This window comes from Taudactylus pleione, unplaced genomic scaffold (genome assembly GCF_031769625.1).
Source record: "Taudactylus pleione unplaced genomic scaffold, aTauple2 ptg001109l, whole genome shotgun sequence".
Classification (NCBI taxonomy): domain Eukaryota; kingdom Metazoa; phylum Chordata; class Amphibia; order Anura; family Myobatrachidae; genus Taudactylus; species Taudactylus pleione.
The window spans coordinates 120,905-147,298 of record NW_028285510.1 but is presented as its reverse complement, the minus strand read 5'-3'; the positions used below and the strand labels follow the sequence as shown (position 1 = coordinate 147,298).

The following is a 26,394-nucleotide window of genomic DNA, read 5'->3' as shown; positions in this document are numbered from 1 at the left end:
CATCATGGCCGCTCGCTATAGCTGTGGGTGGTCACCCACAGCTATGCGAGCGGCCAGGAGGCCGCTCAAAAAAACCAGAGGGCCGGCCCTGATTCAGAGCGAGCGCTCTGTCAGAGCGTCCGGCTCTGAATCAGGCCCCAAGTTCACTAACATAATGTATACTTGATCTTACCTGAAAGTATGGGCCTCAGCATCCCTGTAGACCAGGGATGGGGAACCTCAGGCCCGGGGGCCATATAAGGCTTCTGGAATAATTTAGTCTGGCCCTCTGAGCTGTTTTCTGTTAGCCTCATCTGTCTAACTGCGCCTAGAATGGCACCCTGCAGCCAGAATCTATGCAGCAGTGCCGCCTGGAGCATCCTTATGACACTTCAGATGGTCACACCGCTGCCCTTACAGCTCCCTGGAGCATCCTCAGGATGCTCTGGGAATTGCTGTAATCACGGGAGATTTTGGCCTTGCCCCCGTGTGACACATCGTCTGCCTGCCCGGCCCCGTGAATAATATTATATATATCAAAATGCCCCCGGCAGAAAAAACCTCCACCCCTGCTGTAGACCACACAATTGCCCTGTTACACAAGGACTTAAATTATACAGCAGGTCACCAAATCCATGGAAACTGTTCCCTCCAGATGAACTTCTTTCTGTAATCCAACTAGTGTCCGGTAGGATTATTGGGAAAATTTTGTCACTTCCATAAAACTCCTTGTCCCAAATTATAACATGTCCCTCCTATTTATTAGTGAGTCAGGTGTTTTTGCTTTTATTGTCCATCGTAAAGATGATGGCTTTATTGTCGTCATTGATTGTGTCATACCCACTGTGCATCAATGTATGTGTCCTCATGCATCTTACTACTGTTATATTGTCAAAAGGCTGTTCCATACCTTTGTTGTAATGTTTGTACTTTTTTGTATTCTTTTTTTAGGCACTGACCCCTGGTTTTGTTTTGCAGACCAGCACATACTTACATCTTTGTAGCTTGTTTGTGCCTATGTAATGTAAGGGATTTAGTTGAAGTTATTGGAAGAAGCAGTTGTGTGCGATTGAAAAGCTACTGTATGTAAAATAATCATTTCTACAGTTTGGGCTCATATATCCGCTTATCATTGTGCTGATCACCCCTGTATCTAACCAGGTTTGCAGATCACCCTGTGTTATACCACATTTGCAATGTGCTGTCCAAATAAATAAGCAGACAGTCCCTAATTACAGTTCTGTGAAATTACAATTGCACGTGCAGGCCTATTGTTAGTACATAAGTGAGGTCATGAACAAGATGTAGAAGAATAGCCATCTGCAGCAATAATAATGATACATATGGTACAAGGACATATACACCCCCTTATTGATCTTGCTGGTCTTATGATAACAGATAAAATGCAACTTGAAGGACACAATTATCTTCACATCTGTGCTTGTATATCATATTACATGTATTTATAAATCTATATTTAACCGTACGTGAATTGCTCACTAAAACCTAATTCCCTCCACTGACATCAGCACAATTGCTGGAGCATTATCTGCTATGTAATACACAACTCTACCATAGTTCATTTCCCTATATATTGGAAACTGGGATTTGTGGACTATTCTAGGGTACAATTCATATGTAGATAACTTTATTAGTGCTAAGTGCCAAGGTTTTGTAGATTTGCTTGCACATGACATACTGAAGTGCGTACCATATGTAAAGTATGTAATGTGGAAGTGTTTATTGAACAGAAGACAAAATTCCTACCTCTCAAACTAGTAATAGTGCACAAAATATTATGTAAGTAATTTTTTTCTAGAAATGAAAACCATTTGGAGAAAGTTCATATCTGTCTGTATTTTATCAGGTTTTTGGAATAAAATACAGATTGTTCAAATGTTTAATAAAAATCTTTAACTCTTCTAATGGAGCCAACTCTTGGATTTGATGCGCCCCAATCACTGAACCTCCGATACTCTCCAGGTCTCAGGTAGTATTGGCGCCCTCTGTAGCTAGGTTCCTCATAGAAGATCCAGTGACCTTCCATCACATTGCAGGAGTGGATGTCCTGGTAGTTGAAATCTTTGTAGACGTGTGGGCAGTCTTCCGTGAACTCTACCATTTGTCCCCTGAAGTCTTCTTTTTCATACAGTCTGATCACAAAAGATCCAGTATACTGTAGGGTGTAAAAACTTGTTACAAATGTCAATATTACTTACGGAGATCTATGTATTAGTGAGCTAATTATTTATCTTAAAACAAACATTAAAAGTAGTGTCAATAATATGAAATAGATGGATAATAACAATAATATCAAGTACTATTCAATTCTAATAAGTTAGTTTTGATTAACTGTATTCCTTTTTGGTACACAGTTTTTGTGGGAAATATTTTTGGTACGGACCTGAGGAATCATGTGGCAGGAACTGATTGTGTCATTGAATCCCATCCAGTGCTGGTAGTCTGGGTATTCTCCTTTTTTAAGAAAATACTGATGGCCTTTGTTGTTGGTTTGCTCGTAAATCATCCAAGTGCCATTGTCAACTTTGATGGAGTTGCAGCGGGTGAAATGAGAGTGCAGGTCGTTGTTGTCACTGCTGCACTCATAGGAGCGGCCCTTGAAATTCTTGTCCTCGTAGAATGTGATCTGTAGATAAGTAGCAAAATAACTTTATTCAGCTTCTAATTTATATATAATTATATTTAATGTATATATATATATATATATATATATATATATAGATAGCTATATAGATATATATTTATATATGTACTGTATATATATGGAGACAGTTACTGAAATTCAAAATGACTATATTGTTTTTTGAGATAGAGGACATACAGTAGGTGCAATTTATATATTTGCTATTGCTCTTATCATAATTTATTACAATACAGTTGTGGAGCAGCGGCTGCAGGTAGTTTAGCTGTTCTGAACAATTATTAACATATGTAGTCACTTCATTCTGCAACAGTAAAATTGTCTTTACCTAGTTACTATTTTGGGATGTAGTTCATATGCCGGCTGTTGGGATGCTGATGCTCAGAATACTGGCACCGGAAACCCAACACCAGTCAGTATCCCTGCAATGGCAGCATCCCGATGGTTAACATTGGGGTTAGGGTTAGACACTAGGGGAAGGGTTAGCGTTTAGGTTGCACGGGGGGGGAGGTTTAGGTTTAGGCAGTGGGGGGCAGGGTTAGGTTTAGGCAGTGGGGGGAGGTTTAGGTTTAGGCAGTGGGGGGCAGGGTTAGGTTTAGGCAGTGGGGAGATAGGGTTAGGTTTAGGCAGAGGGGGAAGGGTTAGGTTTAGGCAGTGGGGGGAGGGTTAGATTTAGGCAGTGGGGAGATAGGGTTAGGTTTAGGCAGTGGGGGGAGGGTTAGGTTTAGGCAGTGGGGGGAGGGTTAGATTTAGGCAGTGGGGAGATAGGGTTAGGTTTAGGCAGTGGGGGGAGGGTTAGGTTTAGGCAGTGGGCGGGAGGGTTAGGTTTAGGCAGTGGGGGGAGGGTTAGATTTAGGCAGTGGGGGGAGGGTTAGGTTTAGGCAGTGGGGAGGTAGGGTTAGGTTTAGGCAGTGGGGGGAGGGTTAGATTTAGGCAGTGGGGGGAGGGTTAGGTTTAGGCAGTGGGGGGGTAGGGTTAGGTTTAGGCAGTGGGGGGAGGGTTAGGTTTAGGTAGTGGGGGGGAGGGTTAGGTTTAGGCAGTGGGGGGGAGGGTTATGTTTAGGTAGTGGGGGGGAGGGTTATGTTTAGGCAATGGGGAGATAGGGTTAGGTTTAGGCAGTGGGGGGGAGGGTTAGGTTTAGGCAGTGGGAGATAGGGTTAGGTTTAGGCAGTGGGAGATAGGGTTAGGTTTAGGCAGTGGGGGGAGGGTTAGGTTTAGGCAGTGGGAGATAGGATTAGGTTTAGGCATTGGGGGCAGGGTTAGGTTTAGGCAGTGGGGAGATAGGTTTAGGTTTAGGCAGAGGGGGGGAGGGTTAGGTTTAGGCTGTGGGGAGGTAGGGTTAGGTTTAGGCAGTGGGGGGAGGGTTAGGTTTAGGCAGTGGGGGGGAGGGTTAGGTTTAGGCAGTGGGGAGATAGGGTTAGGTTTAGGCAGTGGGGGGAGGGTTAGGTTTAGGCAGTGGGGGGAGGGTTATGTTTAGGCAGTGGGGGGGAGGGTTAGGTTTAGGCAGTGGGGGGAGGGTTAGGTTTAGGCAGTGGGGGGCAGGGTTAGGTTTAGGCAGTGGGGAGATAGGGCTAGGTTTAGGCAGTGGGGGGAGGGTTAGGTTTAGGCAGTAGGGGGGAGGGTTAGGTTTAGGCAGTAGGGGGGAGGGTTAGGTTTAGGCAGTGGGGAGATAGGGTTACGTTTAGGCAGTGGGGGGAGGGTTAGGTTTAGGCAGTGGGGGGGACGGTTAGGTTTAAGCTGCAGGGGGAGAGTTATATTTAAGCTGCTGGGGGAGGGTTAGCTTTAAGCTGCTGCGGTAAGGCTAGGTTTAAGCTGCGGGGAGTGGGTTAGGTTTAGGCAGCAGACATGGTGGATTAGGTTTATGGGTAGGGTTAAGATTCTTACCTACAGGTGTCAGTTTCCTAACCCTGTCTGGTTGCCGGCATCAGGATTCTGACCGCCAGGAGCGCTGGCATCTCGTGCCCAACCCATTATTTTATTAGTATCTCGTTTGTATATGAGGCAAGCTGTATTTTATATTTGTTGTTCTTTTAAGGCACAAAATGCACAATAATATACAGTGAAAAAGGTTACTGGTCTGGAAACTTTTCTCCATTGATAAAATAAATAGTTACAAATTAACAATAAAGTATATCACAATTGAATTTAAGAGGGGTATAAATTCATTCTTACTGGCAAAAAACTCAACAACAAGGAAGACAAAAACCAAGATAAAATTTATATTTGTACGATGAGGAAAATGCAGTAAAGCATGGGAACGTCGGTTACACCGGTGTTCTGTGAAGTGTCCATTATACCGAGTGCCACCGTGGGATGGAGTTACTGTACTGTGCAGGGCACCTGGGTGAAGGTGTATATATATATATATATATATATATATATATATACAGTACTAGATAGATCCAGAATATAGACTGCATCAACAGTCCACCAGCAAGAGGTAGGTTTCTATGTTTTTTATCTACAAATACAATTAGATTCTTCTCTATTTTCAAGTATAAGGTCTAAATCTAATGTTTCACATTATACCTTAAATATACCTGATCAAATGTCACTGTAAACGTCCTGACTTTTGACAGATCACTGAATACTGACCTACTGTACATCAAAATAAGAATTGAACATATATCAGACATAAAATAATCTTTGTTTAGCAGAGCGTATAACTGTCAGAGCTATTACAGAAAATGACCATACTGGATACTGAATCCTGATGTGAGCGAGCCCTGGGATAACTGTAACGTGATAAGGTGACCTACAGCGTAAGGCGAGTGTGAGCTTGTACAGGGAGTTGGAGAGGCTTTCTCTTATCAGACTGCACATTTTGTGTCTTACGGTTCTGCTTTCTGAAGATTTACACTTATTATTGAAAACATTAGCGTGAAGCATCACCATTCAATGAAAATTGTTTATTTCCTATAAATGTTCCCACAAGTCTGTAAATCATAACTGCCTGTAGATTGCATTCGTACTTACCTTTCCCATTGTGGCTGATATGACAGGCTCAGCGATGTACAATAGGAGAGGTAGTGGTCGTTATATACTGTCCTCCATCGCTTCATCAGCAAATGGAAGACAAAAGATTTTTCTCTGCTTCTGGAAAAAGTATTGTCCAGTTGACTGAAGCCCTTTATCCTGATAGTCCTCTCTTTGTACAGCACGGCACGGGGCTTTTGTCCTCAAATTCCTGGCATTGCTGATGACTAATGTCCGATGCCTCACGTGACTGCTAGTTGTGGAATGAGCCAAAAGTTTAGCAGAGACTGAACATGAATAGTGTACGGTTCACCTATAATCACACCGTATATGAACCTTAACCAGGGCCAGATTTACAGCACGGCAGCCGGGCTGGTTGACAATTTTATCGGTAGCAGCCCCCCACAACCGATAAAATACAGCGGCCCCCCACAAACTAGTTACCTTAGGACCCCCACAAAACTTAATCTGGCCCTCAGGGCCAGCCCTAGGTCTACTAACACCCTGTGCAAGACATTTTGGACCACCCTCTCCCCAATTCAATTATATCCATCATTAATACATTGGTCCCCATTGCTTATACAGAGATGTTTATCTACTGTGCATGCATCTATGTCGCACTGTGACTGTGCCAGACCCTCTGCGCACAGAGTGGGAGTTGAGATTGAGGCCCATGGGAGATGCATGGTCTCAGAAATGTATTGAAAATATGTTGGGCGTTCCTGGGCGGAGACAGGGAGGTGGCTTAATGCAGGCACGGAGATGGTCCACCTTAGGGGCGTGTTATGGGAGTGTCGTGGGCATGTCACTGATAGTGGTTGGGTACTGAGATGTTAAGCCACTCACATAGGAGGCCGTACTGAGATGGAGAAGCTGCACATGCCATATGGCTGGTGCAAATTTCAACGGTATGACTGATGGTGAAGCCTAAAAACGCACCATTGGGTATGTCAAGACAGATGCTCTGAACGAGTGCTCGCTCTGAATCAGGGCGTTTTGTTTTTTTTTGTTCGGCCCCTGGCCGCTCGCATTGCTGTGGGTGACCACCCACAGCTATTGCAAGCGGCCAGGTTGATGGTCGCGATGGTCAAGACCATCGCGACCATCGGGCTTGCAACGAGACCCTTGTGGTAGGGTCTCATGGCCGCAAGCCCCAGAGAGCTTCTGGCTTTAATAGAGCCGGAAGCTCTCCCACTGACATCACTGGTGATGTCAGTGGGGGCCGCCCCCAAATGGCAGGCGTTCCCCCCCTGCCCGCCTACCAAATGGGGCGAACTGTCAATCACCATCAACAGCTCGCCCCCCTTGGTGCGAGACCCGGAGCGACGGAGCACCCGGAGCGTACCAGGTTTCGTGCATGCGCACGACGGAGCCGGCTCCATCGAGCGCATGCCCAGTGGGCAAACATCGACCCGGTTGCGAGCGCTCAGCGTTCGCAACCAGGATAAATTAAGCCCTCTGTACTAAAGATAATAGTCTAGATACTGATACCTATCTTCAGCCAGACACCAAAATCCCCGCCGCCCGGCATCCTGAACGAAGGTAAGCGGGGACTGTTATCTGTTAGCCATGGGGGGAAGGGTTAGTTTTAGGCACCTCCAGGGGGGGACTCAGAGTTAGGCACCCCCCGGGGAGGGTTAGGGCTAGGCTAGGGGAAGGGGGTTAGGGATAGGTGCCACTGGACGGAGGTTAGGGATAGGCACACCCCAGGAGGGTTAGGTTTAGGGTGCAGGAAGGAGGAATTAGGGTTAGGAATCACCGGGGGGAGGTTAGGGTTAGGCACCACCAGGGGGAGGTTAGGGTTAGGCACCACTAAGGGAGGATTAGAGTTAGGGGGGGAGAGGGTAGGGTTAGGGCACTTAAAAGCCCCAGTCAGGAACCTAACAGTTCATGCTTCCAGCGTCGGTATTTAGTCTGCCGGCAAAACATCTGGCGGCATTACGTACCGATTCCCATACACATGTTGAAATATACATACACATGCTGGAATACTGTACATACATACATACACATGCTGCAATACATACACATGCTGGAATACTGTACATACATACATACACATGCTGCAATACATACACATGCTGGAATACTGTACATACATACATACACATGCTGCAATACATACACATGCTGGAATACTGTACATACATACATACACTACATACATACATACATACATACATACACATACTGCAATACATACACATGCTGCAATACATACACATGCTGGAATACTGTACATACATACATACACATGCTGGAATACTGTACATACATACATACACATGCTGCAATACATACACATGCTGGAATAGTGGATCTCATTCAGACCTGCTCGTGAGCGATGAGCACTCGCAAGCGGGTCGATGTTTCCCAAATGCGCATGCGCACGACGAAGGCGCCTCCGTCTTGCACATGCGCGAGACCCGAATAACGACGGGGTAGCCGTCGTTATGGGTCTTGCACCAACGGGGGCGTACTGTCGATGGTGATTGTTGAAATATACATACACATGCTGCAATACATACACATGCTGGAATACTGTACATACATACATACACATGCTGCAATACATACACATGCTGGAATACTGTACATACATACATACACATGCTGCAATACATACACATGCTGGAATACTGTACATACATACATACACATGCTGCAATACATACACATGCTGGAATACTGTACATACATACATACACATGCTGCAATACATACACATGCTGGAATACTGTACATACATACATACACATGCTGCAATACATACACATGCTGGAATACTGTACATACTTACATACATATGCTGCAATACATACACATGCTGGAATACTGTACATACATACATACAAATGCTGCAATACATACACATGCTGGAATACTGTACATACATACATACACATGCTGCAATACATACACATACTGGAATACTGTACATTCATACATACACATGCTGCAATACATACACATGCTGGAATACTGTACATACATACATACACATGCTGCAATACATACACATGCTGGAATACTGTACATACATACATACACATACTGCAATACATACACAAGCTGGAATAGTGTACATACACACATACACATGCTGCAATACATACACATGCTGGAATAGTGGGTCTCATTCAGACCCGCTCGTGAGCGATGAGCGCTCGCAAGCGGGTCGATGTTTCCCAAATGCGCATGCGCACGACGAAGGCGCCTCCGTCATGCACATGCGCGAGACCCGAATAACGACATGGTAGCTGTCGTTATGGGTCTCGCACCAAACGGGGGCGTGCTGTCGATGGTGATTGTTGAAATGTACATACACATGCTGGAATACTGTACATACATACATACACATGCTGCAATACATTCACATGCTGGAATACTGTACATACATACATACACTAGGGGTGTGCACCGGCCACTTTTCGTGTTTTGTGTTTTGGTTTTGGATCTGGATCTTTCTTCGTGTTTTGGATCTGGATTGGTTTTGCCAAAACCACCCTTCCGTGTTTTGGGTTCTGGGTTTTGTGTTTTGGATCTGTATTTTTTTGAAAAAAAGCATAAAAACAGCTAAAATCACAGAATTTGTAGGTTTTTCTGCTCCTATGCTATTATTAACCTCAATAACCTTAATTTCCACTCATTTCCAGTCTATTCTGAATACCTCACACCTCACAATAGTGTTTTTATGTCCAAAAGGTTGCACCGAGGTAGCTGGATGACTATGCTAAGCGACACGAGTGGGCGGCACAAACACGTGACCCATCTAGGCGTGAAACTGCAGTGGCAGAAAGGATGGCATTGAAAAACTAGGCCCCAAACTGTACATAATGCAAAGAAAAAAAAGAGGTGCAAGATGGAATTGTCCTTGGGCCCTCCCACCCACCCTTATGTTGTATAAACAGGACATGCACACTTTAACAAACCAATCATTTCAGCGCCAGGGTCTGCCACACAACTGTGGCTGAAATGATTGGTTCGTTTGGGCCCCCACAAAACAAGCTGGCAATTAATCTGTCCCTGCACAAACTGGCTCTACGGAGGCAAGAAGTCGTCCTCATCCTCCTCATCCACAGATTCCTCACCCTCTTCAGTGTTATGTACATCCTCATCCTCACAGAGTATTAATTCGTCCCTGCTGGAACCACAGGTCCCTCTGTACGTTCTGGAGGCTGGTCTCCCTGGAAGAGTTGATCATTCATTTTATGAACATCATCTTCTCTACATTTTGTGGAAGCAACCTCCTACGCCTTTAGCTAACAAGGTTCCCGGCTGCACTAAACACTCTTTCGGAGTACACACTGGAGGGGGGGCAACTCAGGTAAAATAGAGCCAGTTTGTACAGGGACCTCCAAATTGCTTCTTTTTCCTGCCAGTACAGGTACGGACTGTCTGACATGCCTACTTGGATGCTGTCACCGATGTAATCCTTTAACAGACAGACGCACGCTTGTCGCTGCTGCTTTGAGGATTCAAGTGCGGCTACAGCCCACACAATTCACAAAGACAGAAAAAAAAAAAGAATATTTTTATTGTTTGTGGAGCACACTTTGAGGGTGTCACCACCCTTTAACAGACAGACGCACGCTTGTCGCTGCTGCTTTGAGGATGCAAGTGTGGCTACATCGCATACAAGTCACAAACACATTAAAAAAATTTTTTTGATTTTTGGAGCACTTTGAGAGTTACAACACCCTTTAACAGACAGACGCACGCTTGTCGCTGCTGCTTTGAGGATGCAAGTGCGGCTACAGCCCACACAATTCACAAAGACAGAAAAAAAAAGAACAATATTTTAATTGTTTGTGTAGCACACTTTGAGGGTGTCACCACCCTTTAACAGACAGACGCACGCTTGTCGCTGCTGCTTTAAGGATGCAGGTGCGGCTACAGCCCACACATTTCACAAAGACCGAAAAAAAAAGAACAATATTTTAATTGTTTGTGTAGCACACTGTGAGGGTGTCACCACCCTTTAACAGACAGACGCACGCTTGTCGCTGCTGCTTTAAGGATGCAGGTGCGGCTACAGCCCACACAATTCACAAAGACAGAAAAAAGAATATTTTTATTGTTTGTGTAGCACACTTTGAGGGTGTCACCACCCTTTAACAGACAGACGCACGCTTGTCGCTGCTGCTTTGAGGATGCAAGTGTGGCTACATCGCACACAAGTCACAAACACATTAAAAAATTTTTTTTGATTTTTTGGAGCACTTTGAGAGTTACAACACCCTTTAACAGACAGACGCACGCTTGTCGCTGCTGCTTTGAGGATGCAAGTGCGGCTACAGCCCACACAATTCACAAAGACAGAAAAAAAAAGAACAATATTTTAATTGTTTGTGTAGCACACTTTGAGGGTGTCACCACCCTTTAACAGACAGACGCACGCTTGTCGCTGCTGCTTTAAGGATGCAGGTGCGGCTACAGCCCACACATTTCACAAAGACAGAAAAAAAAGAACAATATTTTAATTGTTTGTGTAGCACACTTTGAGGGTGTCACCACCCTTTAACAGACAGACGCACGCTTGTCGCTGCTGCTTTGAGGATGCAGGTGGAATCTAGACGGGATTTGGAACCGAGGACACACTACCTCCATCAATTGTCTAAATCCCACTGCACTAATGTCGGATACCGGACGCACGTCTAACACCAACATAGCAGTCAAGGCCTCAGTTATACGTTTTGCTTCAGGATGACTGCTGTCGTCGTACTTCATCCTCATCGCTAGGGACTGTTGGAGGGTCAATTGTTTAGTAAAAGTAGTGATGTTCCCTACTTCCTCTCTGGGATGATGAACAACTCCCAGCAGCAGCAACAGCACTAGGAGGAAGTGGTTCTTGATCTTTCCCTATTTTATTTTTATCAGAGAAAGTTTGGTCCTCCATTTATGTTATATTGATATATATACGTGCGGCTAAAGCGCACACAAACACAGAAAATATTTTTTTATTTTTGCTGGAGAGTAGTGCACTTTGTGGGTTACACCACCCTTTAAGAAATGAGCCAGCCGGCTCTTTACTTATGGGACACAGGCGCACGCTTGGCGCTGCTCCTTTGTTGATGCACGTGCAGCCACAGTGCACACAAGTCACAAACACAGAAAATATATATTTTTTTGGTTTGGAGTGTACTTTGGGGGTTACAGAACCCTTTAACGGTCAAGCCAGCCGGCCCTTTACTTATGACACAGGCGCACGCTTGGCACTACTTTGTTGATGCACGTGCGGCTACTGCGCACACAATTCACAAACACAGAAAATAATTTTTTTTTTTGGTTTGGACTGGAGTGTACTTTGGGGGTTACAGCACCCTTTAACGGTCAAGCCAGCCGGCCCTTTACTTATGACACAGGCGCACGCTTGGCACTACTTTGTTGATGCACGTGCGGCTACTGCGCACACAATTCACAAACACAGAAAATAATTTTTTTTTGGTTTGGACTGGAGTGTACTTTCGGGGGTTACAGCACCCTTAACGGTCAAGCCAGCCGGCCCTTTACTTATGACACAGGCGCACGCTTGGCACTACTTTGTTGATGCACGTGCGGCTACTGCGCACACAATTCACAAACACAGAAAATAATTTTTTTTTTGGTTTGGACTGGAGTGTACTTTCGGGGGTTACAGCACCCTTAACGGTCAAGCCAGCCGGCCCTTTACTTATGACACAGGCGCACGCTTGGCACTACTTTGTTGATGCACGTGCGGCTACTGCGCACACAATTCACAAACACAGAAAATAATTTTTTTTTTGGTTTGGACTGGAGTGTACTTTCGGGGGTTACAGCACCCTTAACGGTCAAGCCAGCCGGCCCTTTACTTATGACACAGGCGCACGCTTGGCACTACTTTGTTGATGCACGTGCGGCTACTGCGCACACAATTCACAAACACAGAAAATAATTTTTTTTTGGTTTGGACTGGAGTGTACTTTTGGGGGTTACAGCACCCTTTAACGGTCAAGCCAGCCGGCCCTTTACTTATGACACAGGCGCACGCTTGGCACTACTTTGTTGATGCACGTGCGGCTACTGCGCACACAATTCACAAACACAGAAAATATATTATTTTTTTAGCACTTGGGGGGAGCACCCCTGTTGGACAGAGCACCCCCTGGACAACACTACAGCACCTCTTTAGGACTGGGACACTGCACAGGACTTTGGAGTGGACACAGCCCCTATGGAGAACTGACTGCACAACACAGTCCAGCCAGCCCCTATGGACTTTGAAGTAGTGGACACAGCCCCTATTAACAACAGCAGCACAGCACAACACAGCCAGCCCCTATGGACTTTGAAGTAGTGGACAACAGCAGCACTACACTACACTACACTACACAGCCCTAACTCCCACCCTCCCTCTTCACTGTCCACAGCCGAGTGAGAAAATGGCGCCGACGTGGGTACCTTATATAGGATCCAAAACCCGCGAGACTCGGAAGGCGGGATGATGACGTTTTGCCTCGATTTCAGATCCGAGTCAGGCGGGAAAAGTCGAGCCTGATTCGGATCGGACTCGGATCGGGGGGGCTCGGGGGGGTTCGGATTTCAGAAATCCGAACCCGCTCACCCCTAACATACACATACTGCAATACATACACATGCTGGAATACTGTACATACCTACATACACATGCTGCAATACATACACATGCTGGAATACTGTACATAGATACATACACATGCTGCAATACATACACATTCCGGAATACTGTACATACATACACATACTGCAATACATACACATGCTGCAATACATACACATGCTGGAATACTGTTCATACATACATACACATGCTGGAATACTGTACATACATACATACACATGCTGCAATACATACACATGCTGCAATACATACACATGCTGGAATAGTGGGTCTCATTCAGACCCGCTCGTGAGCGATGAGCGCTCGTAAGCGGGTCGATGTTTCCCAAATGCGCATGCGCACAACGAAGGCGCCTCCATCGTGCGCATGCGCGAGACTCGAATAACGACGGGGTAGCCGTCGTTATGGGTCTCGCACCAACGGGAGCGTGCTGTCGATGGTGATTGTTGAAATATACATACACATGCTGGAATACTGTACATACATACATACACATGCTGCAATACAGACACATGCTGGAATACTGTACATACATACATACACATACTGCAATACATACACAAGCTGGAATAGTGTACATACATACATACACATGCTGCAATACATACACATGCTGCAATACTGTACATACATACATACACATGCTGCAATACATACACATGCTGGAATACTGTACATACATACATACATACACATACTGCAATACATACACATGCTGGAATACTGTACATACATACATACACATGCTGCAATACATAAACATGCTGGAATACTGTACATACATACATACATACATACATACATACACATACTGCAATACATACACATGCTGGAATACTGTACATACCTACATACACATGCAGCAATACATACACATGCTGGAATACTGTACATACATACACATGCTGGAATACTGTACATACATACATACATACACATGCTGCAATACATACACATGCTGGAATAGTGGGTCTCATTCAGACCCGCTCGTGAGCGATGAGCGCTCGCAAGCGGGTCGATGTTTCCCAAATGTGCATGCGCACGACGGAGGCACCTCCGTCGTGCGCATGTGCGAGTCCCGAATAACGACGGGGTAGCCGTCATTATGGGTCTCGCACCAACGGGGGCGTGCTGTCGATGGTGATTGACAGCACGCCCCCTTTGGTGGGCGTGCCGGGGGCGTGGGTGCCCAGACGGAGGCGTTCCCATGGGAACGCCTACTGTCTGGGTCCGGCCCCACTGACATCACTAGTGATGTCAGTGGGAGTGATTTTAGCTCTGATAGAGCCAAAATCACTCCAGGGCTTGCGGCAACGAGACTCTACAGCAGGGTCTCGTCGCAAGCCCGATGGTCGCGATGGTCTTGACCATAGCGACCATCATCATGGACGCTCGCATAAGCTGTGGGTGGTCACCCACAGCTATGCGAGCGTCCAAGAGGTCGCTCCATTTTTAGGTAGGAGGGCCCTGATTCAGAGCGAGCGCTCTGGTCAGAGCGTCCGGCTCTGAATCAGGCCCACTGTACATACATACACATACTGCAATACATACACATGCTGGAATACTGTACATACATACATACATACACATGCTGCAATACATACACATGCTGGAATACTGTACATACATACACATGCTGCAATACATACACATGCTGGAATACTGTACATACATACATACACATGCTGCAATACATACACATGCTGGAATAGTGTACATACATACATACACATGCTGCAATACATACACATGCTGGAATACTGTACATACATACACATGCTGCAATACATACACATGCTGGAATACTGTACATACATACATACACATGTTGGAATAAAGCTGTACTGGACTTTTACTTTAAATATTACAGATTTTGAAACATTCCACAGTGTATATTTCTCTGTGTTCTTCTGAATCAGTGGGTCTTAGTATATAGGTCATGGATTAAAGCCTGGATCACTATGCGATTTGGGAGTTACACTGCTGCACATGGAAGTTTAGGATGGATCAATATAATAATCATTAACTAAATACTGTTCATTATTCCTTCTTTGGTGTTGTTGGCACAGTTTCTCTATTATTTATGCATTTGTAGAAACAGGATTACATACATCTTATTACCATCATCTGGTGCAAGTCACTACTGTACATGCTGAAACCATTTTTCTATCATTTTTTTTTTTTTAAAGTGATAGATTTAATTAAGAGGTAATACGTTATCAAGTCAACACCAGAACCACATGATGCAACTACAGCTCTCAGAAGTAACATTACCTGGGTAATGGATGAAAGTAGTTAAGAACCCCAGCTCTATATAAGCACATTAATGAGTAATAGAGGTACAATAATGTAATAAAATGCACATTGTTAGGTTGGCTACTTTCTTTATTATTAAGGTGCATGTGTCTGATTGGCGATTTCTGCACTAATTAATCAGTTTGGATTTTGGATTATGATTAACTTCCAGATCTTATACAATGCAAAAACAAAAAAAACAAAATGCATGAAACAATAATTTCTTACAGAAGATATTTTAATGTGGAATTTGGTAACAGAGCATCTACATTAATTAATAGAGCTGCTGAACACGTCTAAAGGATCCAACCCTGGAGTTATTGGCCCCCCAGTTAGTGTATCTCCGGTACTCTCCAGGCTTCAGGTAGTACTGACGTCCCTTGTAGTTGGGTTCTTCATAGAACATCCAGTGGCCATCAAGCACGTTGCAGGAGTGGATGTCATGGTAACGGAACTTCTCAGAGACACACTGGCAGTCTTCAGTGAACTCCATCATTTGACCTTTGAAATCTTCTTTTTCATAAACCTTAATGATGAAAGGACCACGGTGCTGTGATAGAAAATACGTCAGTTAACACAACATAGCTGGCTAAATGCTACCTTTATATATGTTATATTGTACAAAATTATATTGTTATATTATTATATTTTATTTCTAAAGCACCAACAAATAAAGCAGCTCTGAACTTTGAGGGATAATGATGCAATTGAGATACATATAATGACATGAAAAAGATATAAAAATGCCTGGCCAAAAATCAGCTAGCAAACTAAGAGGTGAGGAAACACTTAATACATGCTCATAGATTCAAGTATTGTTCTAATTCCTATGCTGTCTGGTTGCTGTGTTTTCTGGTGGATACAGGTACTGTGCAGTCTAATGGAAGCAGGTACTGTGCTGCCTGGTGAATAAAGGTTGCTGTGCTATCTGTTGGATACAGGTTGCTGTGCTGTATGGTGGATACAGGTTGCTGTGCTGTCTGGTACATACAGGTACTGTGTTGTCTGGTGTATACAAGTACTGTGCTGTTTGATGGATGCAGGTACTGTGCTGTCTAGTGCAGAGGTTCCCGAACACAGTCCTCAAGGCTCCCCAACAGTTAAGGTTTTAGAGATATCCATAGTTAAGCACAGGTGGTTAAATCAAATTGACTGAGCTACTAATTAAGGCCCTCATTCAGAGCCGTACGCTCTGAGCAGAGCGCAAGCTCTGAATGAGGGCTGCCCTCCATAAAAATGGAGCGTCCTCCTGCACGCTCTTATAGCTGTGGGTCACCACCCACAGCCTATACGAGCGTGCAGTTTGATGGCCGCGATGGTCTTTACCATCGCGACCATCAAAACTGCGAGCCGGAGCCTGCGGTTGAGGTTTTCAACCGCAAGCCCCGGAGTGATTTTGGCTCTATCAGAGCCAAAATCACTCCCACTGACATCACTAGTGATGTCAGTGGGCCGGCTTCTGATGGGAGGCGTTCCCGTGGGAACGCCCCCGTCAGGGAGGCACGCCCCCGGCATGCCCACCAAAGGGGGCGTGCTGTCAATCAACATCGACAGCACGCCCCCTTTGATCAGACACAACGAGCGAAGGAAAGTCCTTTGCTCGTCGCGTCTGGCGCATGCGCACACACGAGCTCCCGCCGTCGTGCGCATGCGCAGAGCACAGCATCGACCCACTTGCGAGCGGACAGCCGCTTGCGAGTGGGTCTGAATCAGGCCCTAAGTCACCTGTGCTCAACCAAGGATATCTCTAAAACTTTAACTGTTGGGGAGCCTTGAGGACCACATTTGGGAACCTCTGGTCTAGTGAATACAGGTGAGTTTTCAGTGCACATTTGAGGGTTTGGATCCTAGAGGAAAGTCTTATTGTGCATGGGAGGGCATTCCACAGAGTGTGTGCAGCCCAAAAAAGTCCTGTAATTAAAAATTAGAGCAGGTAATGAGTGTGGGTGAGTGTGGATGAGAGACACATATCTTGTGCTGATTGGAGTAGTCAAGCTCTGAGTTATTTTGAGATAAGTGAAAAGATATATGCTAATGTGGTTTGGTTAATAGCCTTAAGTGTAAGTAAAAGTATTTTATATTGAAATCTGTAGAATACGGGTAACCAATGAAGGAACTGATAGTGCGGAGCCGCAAATGATGAACATTTAGCGAGGAAGATCAGCCTCGCTGCTGCATTCAAAATGAATTATAGCAGTGAAAGTCTATTTTGGGGAAGACCAGTAAGGAGACTACTGCAATAGTCAACGTGGGAGATAAGGAGAGTAAGAATTAGAGTTTTTGCAGTAACTTATGTAAGATATGGGCATATTCTCGATATGTTTTTTTAGAACTATGTAACAGGATTTGGAAACAGATTGAATGTGGGGAACAAAGGACAGTTCAGAGTCAAGGATGACACCTAAGGAGCGAGATTGTGTGGTGGGGTTGATTGTCGAGTTATCAACAGTGATAGAGATATCAGGTTTGTAACTTCTATTGGCCAGTGGAAATATGAATAATTCTGTTTTGGAAAGATTAAGTTTTAGGTGACGAGGTGACATCCAAGATGAAATGGCAGAAAGACATTCAGTAACACAGACCAACATAGAAGTTGGCAAACCTGGAGAGGATAGGTAGATTTGAGTATCATCCGCATACAGATGATTTTTAAATTCCAAAGAGCTGATAAATTTTCTTAGAAATGTAGTATAGACTGATAAAGTAACAGGAAGGGGAAAGGAGAAGAGACTCACTGCACAGGTAATAGTATCACCATAAGATCAGGTCTGAATTCAATGATATTATTAGTATTTATCACTCAAAGCTTGAAAGAAAGAGGAAGCTATCTCCACAGTGTTCCCATCAACACATGTTTGTAAATATATAGAAGTTGTGGTGGTGTTACTGAGAGTAAGGGGATACAGAATACAAAACAGGGGAAAAGGTCCAAAGACCAGATCCAAGACTCTATGTTAGAGCACTCTTATAGCTATAAGAGTGCTCTAACATAGAGTCTTGGATCTGGTCTTTGGACCTTTTCCTCCTGTTTTGTAAAATGTAATATAGATTAAGACTGAGCCTTGCAATGCTCCAACTGATAGAAGAAGTGCAGAGAAGGTGGATTCAGAGAAATAAACACTAAAATAGTGATTAGATAATTAGGATGAGAACCAGGAGATGGTTGTGTTCTGAAGACCCCGGGAGCGTAGTGTTTGTAGCAATGTCAAATTCAGCTGAGAGATCCAGAAGAATAAGAATGAGTAATGGCTATTAGATTTAGCAGTTATCAAATCATGCACTACCTTAGTCAGTGCTGTCTCTGTGGAGTGTTGCCTGACTGAAGTGGGTTAAATTAGTTATGTGAGTGAAGAAAGTGTGTGAGGTGGGTTTAGGCAAGTCTCTCAAGTAGCTTGGAGGGGCATGAGAAATGAGAAATGGGATGTTAATTTGAGAGAGAGTGATAGGGTAGGAATTATGGGCCTGATTCAGATCCACTCGCGAGCGGCTGTCTGCTCGCAAGTGGGTCGATGTTCTGCACTGAGCATGCGCACGAAGGAGGGAGCTCCGTTGTGCGCATGCGCCAGACGCAACGAGCAAAGGACTTTCCGTCGCTCGTTGTATCTGATCAAAGGGGGCGTGCTGTCGATGTTGATTGACAGCACGCCCCCTTTGGTGGGCGTGCCGGGGGCGTGCCTCCCTGACGGGGGCGTTCCTAAGGGAACGCCTACCGTCTGAAGCCGGCCCACTGACATCACTAGTGATGTCAGTGGGAGTAATTTTGGCTCTGATAGAGCCAAAATCACTCCGGGCCTTGCGGTTGAAAACCTCAACCGCAGGCTCCGGCTCGCAGTTTCGATGGTCGTGATGGTCACGACCATCGCGGCCATCAAACTGCACGCTCGTATAGGCTGTGGGTGGTGACCCACAGCTATACGAGCGTCCAGGAGGACGCTCCATAGTTATGGAGGACGGCCCTCATTCAGAGCGTGCGCTCTGCTCAGAGCGTACGGCTCTGAATGAGGGCCTATGTTTTTCCAGAGTAGGAGTAATCACTGCATGCTTGAATAATGATGGAAAGATACTGGTATAGAGAGAGAGTTTACAGACTTCTGTTAAGGTTGGGATGAGAACAGGAGATAGAGCTCTGCTTATTTGTGATGGTATAGGAACAAAAGGAATCTTAGTAGAGTAGGAAGATAAGAAGAGTGTTGAAACTTCATCTTAATTTGTGGGAGCAAATTAAAAGAAGGTGCCAGAGGGTTCAGGGAAGGAATTGAGCAGGTTGCTGGATGAGGAAGTTCATACCATTTCATTTTGGATCTTATCAATCTTGTCCTTGATATAAGCAAGATACTGTGGACTGATAGTAGCTTGTGGGTTGGGTGTGGTAGGGGTAAGAGGTGATTTAAATGTATTAAATATTTGCTTGGGATTAAAAGATTGAGCAGAGATGATGAGCAGTGTCCAGAACCTTTCAATAGGAGTGATAGATAGTGTTATATGTGAGGATGTCACTTGGAGTACATCTTATTAATTTAAAATACCATGGTCAAAAGTGGGTGCAGAAGCCTGCATGGGGGGTACCTCTTCAGCACTTTCCCTTTTGCTTGGTCATGGACAAAACTGTGTCCCCACCCTCTGGGACATACACTATTCATCTGGACTCACCTTGCCCAGGTGAATAGTCTATATTCCAGTGGGAGTGGGGGGGGGGGTAGTCCATGACATGACGGAGGAGAAAGTGACAAAGCGGCACCCTTTTGTGCCATCTCTGCACACACCTATGGCCATGGTTGACATAAGTCTACATGGAGTGTGATGGATAGCTAAAGCCACTTCATCAAATGCTATTTCTAGAGGACTGAAAAGCCTGATAGAATGTACTTTAAAAGTTATACATATGAGTGATATAATCTGTGCTAGAACAGTGACTGAGCAATATCGGGTAGTTATGTTCAAAGTTTATGTGTAACTGCTGATTGTACGGCTGATGCTATATAGATAGCACATTATAATAACAAAAATTATGATAATATCATGTCACATACTTGAGTTGTCAGGTGGCAAGATCTGATTGAGTCATTGAAGCCCAACCATTGCTGGAAATCAGGATATTCTCCTCTTCTCAGGTAATATTGATACCCCTTGTAGTTGGGCTGCTCATAGAGGATCCAGTTTCCATTTTCCACCCGGATGGAGTTGCAACGGCTAAAGTAAGAAGATAGGTCGGAGCAGTCAGAGCTGCACTCGTAGGAGCGGCCCTGGAAGTTCTTGTCCTCATAGAAGATAATCTGTAGTAGAGTGATTTAAAAAAATTTATTATTAGTATTTAGTGAAATATATCCCGATTCTCATAATTTGTGTGTATCTGTGTGTATAAGTACAGTATATATTAGAGATGAGCGGTTCAGATTTGACTCAGTTTGGCAGATCTAAACATGAGGCAACATAAACTTTCTGCCTTGGGAGATCCAAAATGTCCATGAAAGATGACCTTTGCCTCAGTTTCAGATCAGAACCTGACTTTCAAGAAATTTATGGAAAGAACTGAGTCAACTCTGAACTATATATAGCATAGTACACACTTTGCTCCTCCTTTATTCACCCCTATATTCTAGATAGGCTAAAGAACAGTAACAAAAATGAAGCCAAGAAAACTATGCAACTACTTTCACCTCTAGCATCTTCCTATATAAGACATGCTGGACACCAAACATATGGTGCTGAAATCTTTACAGCACAATATCAGTGTGCATGTTCCATAACTATATATCCATATACACAGTCAGATCCCATCTCATATTTATACCTGGAAGCCCACAAATAATATAAAAGTTTAGATGGCATGTGCAAAATAGGTCAAATAGTAGTAATAGTAATAATAATGAATTTGTTATTGAGGCAAATTCATAATAAATTACACAAAATAATAATGTTCCTACTGTATTAAGAATACAATATAATATATTATAATTATTAGGGGGACAATATTATTATTTTTAATTAAAAATATTATTATTATATAAATAATAACTGGGAAATAATAATTTGTTGATAATTGGGGACAGATTAATTACTAAATGATGGAGGCATGTGCATGCTGGCACTTGTTGTGCCACAAGTGTGCTATGCAATTTGATTTTCTATCATTAATTAAAAATAATATTGACTATTTATTAAATATCTTATTGTACTCTTAATAGAATTATTAGCTTGTTTTTAATATTTATTACTAAGTTGCCATTAATAAATAATAAATAAATTCACTAATTGTGTCCCCATAGAGATATGTATTCAGTTGTTCCCAATTATTAGGAATATGTGGAATATGTGTGTGCTATACAAATTACTGTTAATAAATAATATATGATTAGTTTGTCTAATTATCCCATTTTTATACTCCATAAATTTATTTCTATTAGTTGTTTTAGTTTTCTCTATGGCTTTATTAATCATTAATACTATAATAGGCTTTTATCAATAATATAGGTAATTGTATGGGAGGGATACAAATGTATAATTCCAGAATGTTTATAATTATTTTCACTATTTTGTCCAGGGCTTTTAGACGGTCATATTATTTGATGTTTGCCCACTGTAAATTAGAGATGTGCGCGGACCCACAAGTTTAGATTGTGGCGAAACCACACTCCAATGTTATGGTTTTGATTTTGGAAAAAACACCCTCAAGTGTTTTGACTTGGTTTTGGTTTACAATTTCTTTAAAAAATTGTTAAAAACAGCTAAAATCATGTAACTTTGTTCCTATAGCATTAATACCATCAATAACATTAATTTCCAGTCAATTTTGATCAATTTTGGTACCTGAACTCATGAGTGAGGAACTTACATGCAATCAAGAACACACAATATCTGTTTTTCACATCTGAGATCTGACTTTGTTCTATTCGGAAACCCCAAACTTTGAGTATGTTCAGTTTTCAGCAAAACCAAAGGGCTCATCTCTAATGTAAACATGGAAGCTGCTTATGCACATGGGATCCAACTTTGTAAATTGATATATAGTTATATTGCTCATGCACAATGATGTTGTAAAAATTGGGATTTAGGCTAAAAAGAAGTCTTTGTTTAGGTTTGATAGGTTGTTTATATAAAGCAATCTAGGCTATGATCTGGACCAGGCTGGCAGCCAGAGTTGAGCGGCTCACTTTTGCTATATACCAAACACACCAGAACTTTAGAGTTCGGAGTAAACCCAAGTCTTAGCTCAGATTACTTTCAGGGTTCTGTGTAGAGTCCTGGCTTGGATCTTCCCGTAAGTTCAAAACTTGGATCAAACAACCAAATCTTGCATTTTGGAATTACATGTAAACAGGTCCAAATTAAATCATTTTAATTGTTTTTATAAATTTTAAAGGAATACAAAACCAAAACTGAACCAAAACACTTGAGGATGGTTTTGCCAAAATCAAAAACAAAACACAGGTGCCCATGCACATGCATAATTAAAGTTCAATTTAAAGTTCTACTTCAAAGTTTTAGTTAGCTATAGTATGTAGTAATTTTTTTGTTCTATCTCTCTGTATTGTTGAGATCACCATACCAGAGAAATAATTTTTTGTTGTGGATGGAACAAAGGATAATGAAATACGCATTAATGTTAACATATCTGGTACCACTACTGTATATTTTTGAACATCATAGTGTTGTGATTAAGATTCTGCAATATTTGGCACCTTCATTATATCAGATTGCTACGCTTGCTGAAAAACAATCTACTTCAGAGGATGCTTCCATCCTGTACTCTATAAGGATAGGTAATTATGTACCTAGGTGATACAGTTTATTTTTTATATGATTTGAAATAATGGCTTTACTGTATATCACACATGTTCATATTTAGTTTAATTCACATTTTTTAAATGCCATTTCTGATTAGAAATATTTAGACTTAATGCTACTTCATAAAGAAAATGTAGTGTATTTAAAAAACTCAACAAAAGATGAAAAGCCGTCTCTTTTACCTTAACCTTGGATATAATTATGTTTGACAATTAAATATATTTAAATTAAACATATATTATATAATGTATAAATAAAGTGTATTTCCCTTAAATTTTCCATACATTTTTAATAGAAGATAATCATTTACAGTAGTAATAATCGCTGCCATGTTGAAATATAAAATACACAATTTTTCCCTGACATTACAAAGCATTGCTTGGCTAAACAATATAAGACTGTTGTTTTTTTTACTGTTTTTAAAATATTTAATTACAATGTAATAAATGTGCTTTATATGTATACATCAGAAAAGCAATTATAGGGAAACACATTATTAATGAAAGACCAGAAGCTTGTGATACACAGTGAGCTTTGAGCCAAATTAATATATACGTTCTTTCAGAAATTAGTTTTGTCAAACAGGTATCATGTTGCAACTTGTTAATATCCTATATGTCCACCTTATATGTTTTTGTAACGTGTGTGTCCTGTTATCAACAGTGTGTTCGAGAATTAGATTTTTACAAGGGACAATCCTTTATGAATTTATTATTTAAAACATATCCATGGTTGAATTCTACCCTCCCTGAACCCGCTTTAGGATACATGATACAGTTGATAGTTGTACTGCCCAATCAGACTCTCCACTTGACACTGTCCTTGGAGAGGGCTTAAATCTTAAGCACATGTGGATAGAAGCAAGAAAGCACAAAATGTACCTTTTGCCATTAGCTAAAAAGAGGACTACTTTGTCATGCAGAGTGTGATGGGTGGCAATGTGTTTAAAACATATTAGCTTAGAATCTAGCGCACCTCAAAAAAATATCCATGCATTTTGTTTGATTATATGCATACTGTATATATTTACTCTGTAGCTTCCACCTCCTCTAACACTGTATAGATTTGTGATCTGTATTCTTTAAATTTATGCTCAGTAGTAAGTAATAACATAATTAAAAAATATATATATTTGTTTCATGTTCATGTTAAAACTTTGTTCTGAATGTATAGGGAAATACGCTATTTGTTGTTACTATATTCTGCTCATTTAAATCAAACAGGTGTTTATTCGGTACAGTTGTGAAAAATTTGACCCAGAACCAAAGAAGCTTTAGATACAGTATAATATACACAATATAAAAATGTTTTCCATAATTTTGAACACAATAATTTTGGCTGCAAATAGGTTAGAAATGTAGATACTACAATGAATGTGCAGAAATAAATTGGCAGCTTATCTAGAGAATGCATTAAAAATAAAATTAAAAAAACTTCCAAAAACTTGTATCTCTTACCTTTCCCATGGTACACGGAGAGATGCTATTAGTGCTAAGTGTCGGTAAAGTGCATTGGTATAGTGCTTTTATATACATTCTCCATTGCAGGGTTCAGCAGAGCTTCAAAGAAAGCACAATTTCTGTTTAGTAAGGTAAACCAGCAGTATGGCTTCATTCATCGCTGGTCTCTCTTTGTGTGTTGCCCTTTGTTAATGTATGTTTGCTAGAAGCAGTTGTTTCGAGGGTTACATTTTTATCAATGCTTTTATTTAACTAATAACAATTTGTTCACTTTTAAAAAGAGAATGTGCTACCAATGACCCTGGCGTTAAATACCCTTACTATGTAAAAGCCTCTGCGCAAAGGTTCATCATAGTAAATAAAACACTGTACAAATCACAGATATAACCAGTGTTTGTTTTTCAATGTTACACGGTATTGGCACCTTGTTGTTTTTTTTTTATAATTTTGAAATCTTATAACTGGTTCCAGAGACAGCAAGAAATCAGTGTAATTATTTCAGAAATAAATTAAATTAGGGAGCTACTAGAAATCTTGCATTAAGTTATAATTTAAGTTGAGCATGAGTGTAAGGAAATAGAAGCCTGCAGGCATGATTGCGCAAAATGGAGTAATATCTGGGACTTGTCGCAACACTCATGGACTTTGGTAATTATCAGAATCGATCTTGTCAAGGCTCTCACATATAGCAACCCCCCTTGCCATGGAACACTGAGCCGATTCTACAAGGATCGCTATTCTGCTTAGAGGTGCACAACGCAGTTGCTAATATCAGCGGTGATATGTAAATGTTTGCATTCGCATTGAGATCGCAGCCTAACATAAGGACGCCCACTTCCCCTTACTCACATCCGTATACTTTGGTAACATAGCGAAACAATAGGTAACATCGTGCAACATCGGACCCATGCGCACAGGTAAGGTAGGTCAGACCTCACTCAGGAATTGCTTACTTTAGCTGATGCTAGGAGGCCTCAGGCTGCGGATGGTATTGCAGTGGATAATTTATGCATGCCCCTGCAATGCCGTCCCAGCATTGGGACGCCTGCGTTCCCCCGACCACCCCCCCGTCACCACCCACAAACGGCACTTCATGTCAATCACTCTACAATGGGTCTGGGTAACCTCTGCGATCACAGTCCCGGTCACAGTGGCCAGCTCGCGCACACACACACTGTGATGCATACGCTTGCGCAGAACATGACAATAGGCCAATTGTGTGCGTTTAAGTGACTGCGATTCTTGTTGAATCAGGCCCGCTGTGTTTGTTGGCTCTTGGCCTGAGACTTGAAGTAGTGATAATTTAGCAAAGGAAGCTTCACTATTGATGATCATTTGCACATATTTCATCTTTCTGTCTTTCTTTAAAACAAATGTAGTTTAACAAATACTGACTTGTGTATCTTTACAATTTAAATTAAATCCAATATTCAAGAAAAGAGTGCTCCACAACAGGAATTTCAAAAATTTAGCTTTCTTTGGATAAATTTGTTTTGTTACATGTAGTTACTTACATTTCCTAGGGAGCATCGCCACCCACCATATTGAGATAGATTATCCTTTGTTTATTTAAGAATTAGTTGGTTTAAAAATATGATATACCTCAGTCCGGTGCG

The 26,394-nt window shown here is 42.4% G+C and overlaps 2 protein-coding genes across 2 annotated transcripts; both read right to left on the bottom strand.

Moving 5' to 3' along the window:
• Positions 1-1,821: 1,821 nt before the first annotated feature.
• On the bottom strand, positions 1,822-5,719 carry LOC148453697 (gamma-crystallin M2-like). Its single transcript, XM_088461839.1, has 3 exons — positions 5,618-5,719; positions 2,384-2,626; positions 1,822-2,155 (listed from the first exon to the last, which is right to left on the bottom strand). Exons 1-3 carry the CDS (start codon positions 5,624-5,626, stop codon positions 1,880-1,882), a joined length of 528 nt encoding a protein of 175 aa, XP_088317965.1. The 5' UTR covers positions 5,627-5,719; the 3' UTR covers positions 1,822-1,879.
• Positions 5,720-15,753: 10,034 nt separating this feature from the next.
• Positions 15,754-24,853, bottom strand: LOC148453696 (gamma-crystallin-3-like). Its single transcript, XM_088461841.1, has 3 exons — positions 24,776-24,853; positions 20,564-20,806; positions 15,754-16,083 (listed from the first exon to the last, which is right to left on the bottom strand). The coding sequence occupies exons 1-3, from the start codon at positions 24,851-24,853 to the stop codon at positions 15,808-15,810; spliced, it is 597 nt and encodes a 198-aa protein (XP_088317967.1). The 3' UTR covers positions 15,754-15,807.
• Positions 24,854-26,394: the final 1,541 nt, after the last annotated feature.

Bases quoted from the DNA above. Each gene is read 5' to 3' on its own strand.
- LOC148453697 (XM_088461839.1), bottom strand. The intron at 2,156-2,383 runs GTCCGTACCAAA...TACACCCTACAG, and splicing joins CCTGCCACATGATTCCTCAG to TATACTGGATCTTTTGTGAT.
- LOC148453696 (XM_088461841.1), bottom strand. From the start codon at position 24,853: ATGTATATAAAAGCACTATACCAATGCACTTTACCGACACTTAGCACT. The intron at 20,807-24,775 runs GTAAGAGATACA...ACTCTACTACAG, and splicing joins CTCCGTGTACCATGGGAAAG to ATTATCTTCTATGAGGACAA. The intron at 16,084-20,563 runs GTATGTGACATG...TTTCTATCACAG, and splicing joins CTTGCCACCTGACAACTCAA to CACCGTGGTCCTTTCATCAT.